The sequence below is a fragment of the Malus sylvestris genome, chromosome 2 (genome assembly GCF_916048215.2).
Source record: "Malus sylvestris chromosome 2, drMalSylv7.2, whole genome shotgun sequence".
Lineage (NCBI taxonomy): Eukaryota > Viridiplantae > Streptophyta > Magnoliopsida > Rosales > Rosaceae > Malus > Malus sylvestris.
The window spans coordinates 29,551,747-29,555,501 of record NC_062261.1 but is presented as its reverse complement, the minus strand read 5'-3'; the positions used below and the strand labels follow the sequence as shown (position 1 = coordinate 29,555,501).

The 3,755-nt window shown below is 38.6% G+C and overlaps 1 protein-coding gene across 1 annotated transcript; it reads left to right on the top strand.

Moving 5' to 3' along the window:
• Nucleotides 1–255: 255 nt before the first annotated feature.
• On the top strand, nt 256–3,074 carry LOC126589727 (uncharacterized). Its single transcript, XM_050255114.1, has 5 exons — nt 256–1,035; nt 1,455–1,576; nt 1,665–1,705; nt 1,831–1,929; nt 2,511–3,074. The coding sequence occupies exons 1-5, from the start codon at nt 507–509 to the stop codon at nt 2,689–2,691; spliced, it is 972 nt and encodes a 323-aa protein (XP_050111071.1). The 5' UTR covers nt 256–506; the 3' UTR covers nt 2,692–3,074.
• Nucleotides 3,075–3,755: the final 681 nt, after the last annotated feature.

Below are 3,755 nucleotides of genomic sequence, written 5' to 3'. Positions count from 1 at the left end.
ATTTAAAAGATTTAATTCTATTAGAATTTACCATCAAAAATCAAAGTGCTATTTTCTTTATGTAATATTTGCTCACACACGTCATATCTTATAAACAATCAAGAAAAATGAAGAACAAACCATAAAAAAGAAAATTCTGGAATCTCTCAAAGGCATATGCCATATTTACGTACAAAAATAATTATCACAAACTTCAGAAACAAAAACCAAAAATAAATAAAATAATAAAATAAATATTAAAAAAATCACATTTTCCTCGTGAAAAGCCCAGCGGCCTCCCTTCCCTAAAATGCTTCGCATTCACACTCGCAAAAACCTCAGGAGACAATCTCGTCGTCATCACCTTTAGCCATGGCGGCAGCCACCAACCAAAATCATTTCTTCTGACAGGTATGCGCTACTTCTCCAAATTTCCAGCTTGAATGGGTGTATAGCTTAAGCTCCATCACCTTGGCGGCTTATCCAATATCAACACCCCTTCTTCTGTTCTTCACAAGTCTCCGGTGATGCTCGGATTTCTCTGCGCGCGCCGCAAGACTTGGATCGTCACTTCCCTCTCAGCCTTCACTCACGGCTCGGCGGCAGCTCACAAAACCCGACTCCTCCTCCAAACCCACAGTCGCCCGATTCATCAACAAATCGCTAACTTCTCTTGCGGGTTTGAGAACCGACGATACCATTCGAGCCCGCTCGGCTCGGATTGCGGCGCCGGTGCGGCATCTATATGGCACGGCTTGCTTCCCTCTGCCGGCAATAGCAGATCTCGAAATCTCTGCAGGCCGGCCATCCACTACGAGCGAGAGGGTTCATGGAATGCCGCGTGGGATGCACGTCCCGCTCGTTGGCTTCACCGCCCCGATTCCGCTTGGCTACTTTTTGGCGTCCGCAGTTGCCTCGCCCCGACCAATTGGGCTGTGGACTCGGCTCCCGGTGAAAACAATGACGTTTACAATTCGAAGACGGACTGTGATTCGAAAAGCTCGTCTTCTCCTGAGAACATTATTGATAGCTCCGCCGCTGATTACAGAGTCACAGGTCATATTTTGTATTTAATCTTAACTAAGATCGGTTTGATCAAATTATTGTCATGATTTCAGTTAGTTTTAAGTTTTCTGTATCAAGTATTAATTTTTGTTTTTGAAATAACTGAAAAAAAAGGTTTTTTGGGTATTTGGATGTCCACCAAGATTAGTGTATTGAGAAATATTATGTGGTGAACTTTTTGGTTGTGAATTGTTTAATTGGTTCACTGAATGCCCTAATTTCTTAACTTTTCCTTTTGGTAGCTTTTGGGTGCTTTTGCTGATGCTTTGTTTAGTGAAATTTTGTGTATCTTTGTGGGTACATACACAAGTTTCTACTTTTTCTGCATTTGTTTGTGTGACGGAAACTTGTTCTATTTTTCCTCACAATACTTGGAACCTTTAAATTGATACTGTTTGAGAAAATAACAGGGGTTCTAGCTGATGGCCGATGCCTATTCAGGGCCATAGCCCACGTGGCTTGCTTGAGAAATGGGGAGGAAGCTCCTGATGAGAATCGTCAGAGAGATCTCGCTGATGAATTAAGATCTCAGGTAACTGCATTCATTTTTTAGGCATTGAATCTTTTGCCAAATTGTTTATGTCTCATGGTCTTATTAGAAGTGATTATGATTGGTGTAGGTTGTCGATGAGCTTTTAAAGAGGCGGAAGGAAACAGAGTGGTAAGCTTTTCTAAATTTTTTTTATTGTGGATTTTGCCAATCTTTTTTAGGTTGCACTGATTCTTTTTGTTTTTGTGTTAGAGAAATAATTGGGGTATGTTGTATTCTATGTTATGTATGTTTAGGTTCATTGAAGGTGATTTTGATGCGTATGTGAAGAGACTTCAACAACCTTATGTTTGGGGTGGTGAACCTGAGTTGCTAATGGCTTCTCATGTGTTAAAGTGAGTTTTGTACTGTGTTTTATTTTACCTTTTAACCATGATATTCTTACAAAAGTATGGCTACATTGTTGGTGATTGTGTTACGCTTGTATGCCATCTGGTTTAGTTTTTATTTGTATATGGTTGACTTTCTTTAATTTATATCATTGGTATGTTTTGGGGTTTTGTTTGGATCTATGCATGGTCTCAATAAATAGGCCGCGTTGTCATTGTGCTGGATCATTACGGAAAATTTAGTTTGGAAACTTTTTCGGTAAAAAGGTGAAAAGGAAAATGTTAAATTAGAAACGAAATTATTATCAAACGGCCCCATAGTTTCTCTTCTCATGGTGTTTTCATATTCTTTAATTAGTCTTTATCCATCTTCTTTCCCAGATTCTACATTCTTGCAAATGGGCTGCAACATGCATTTTCTTTTGTTGGTTTAGAGTTTAAGTTTGGTTGGTTTGGTTGCATACTATATGGTGTCAATCCCTTTTTTTCTTTCTTGATTCATTTCTAAGGCGGAAACTAACTATCAGGTACTCTTGGATATAGCTTCCTGCCTAATATTCATATCTGACACAACTTTTATTGCTCAGGACACCAATATCAGTCTTCATGGTAGATAGAAGCTCTTCTGGTTTGGTTAACATAGCAAAATATGGTGAAGAGTATCAGAAAGAAGAGGAGAAACCAATCAATGTGCTCTTTCACGGATATGGTCACTATGACATCTTGGAGTCTTTCTCAGAACAGAGTTTGCAGAAACTAAGCATGTAGAAGTTGGATATGGTTTATATAAAACACAATTTCCTTTTAGATTAAATAAATCACATTGTCGTAGAAAAGCTTGCATTGGGAGTGAGGGAAGAGTCTCACTGATGACGAACATGTCTCAAGTTTGGTAGTGCTACAATGACCTTGATTCAAGTAATAATAGGTTTAGAGCTAGGCTGAAGGAAAAAGGTAGGCTAGTCCGGCAACTGCTGGCTGATGACGAGGAGTCAACTAGCAATGCCAGCTTCTTAGGGATAATGATTTGAATAAATGTTTCTTCCAGGCCAGCTATTGGAATTCCTCTGCATTTACTAATCTGGCTGGTTCAGTTTTGTAGGTTTATGATTTCTGTTTTAAATTCATATACACATTGACTTTATACTTTAGTTTCCTGATGTTCTGGTTGGTTCACACATTCTACAAGTCGGAACAATGTTCTTTCGTTCAGACTGTTCAGGATATGGAATTTTTTTTTTCAATTTAACATCACAGGATCTTTGAGTTTGTAGTCGAATTGCATGGCCAGCTGGAGATACTTCTTTAAGTGCAACGGTTTTCTGGAGCTGTCCTCGGTGTTTTTATATGATGGCGCTTCATGCTGTACTTGTGCTGGGTTCCTATTTCACTTCATATACTTCCAACTTCATTGTAGCATATGCTGAATTCCTAAATTTCTTTTAATTTTGGAGTTTCATAGGCGATTAACCGGGCTACAAAACTTTAGATTTATACAGGAGTTGTTGAACATGATCATCGTCCATCGCCAGTGAAACATTTTCTCCTGGTTGTTTTAGATTTCTAATTTGTTACATCTTGTAGGAGGAAAAGTAGAAGTTTTTTTCTTTTCGGTTAAGGGGAAAGGTAGAAGTTTAGGCAGACGGAAATGGGTCTGAGATGTGTTCCCTAGTACAAATATTGCAGGGTGAGAAATTGCTGTTCTGATTGTAACTAACTCGAAATGTATAATTTTTTGACCAAAAAAATATGGAAATGTATATAAGCAGATTTAAAGATGCACCGAAAGTTCACTCATCTTTTCCCTCACTTTGTGGATTCTACAGTAATAC

Coding starts and splice junctions, on each gene's coding strand:
- LOC126589727 (XM_050255114.1), top strand. CDS start 507: ATGCTCGGATTTCTCTGCGCGCGCCGCAAGACTTGGATCGTCACTTCC. Junction 1,706..1,830: donor AGGCGGAAGGAAACAGAGTG/GTAAGCTTTTCT, acceptor ATGTATGTTTAG/GTTCATTGAAGGTGATTTTG. Junction 1,930..2,510: donor ATGGCTTCTCATGTGTTAAA/GTGAGTTTTGTA, acceptor TTTATTGCTCAG/GACACCAATATCAGTCTTCA.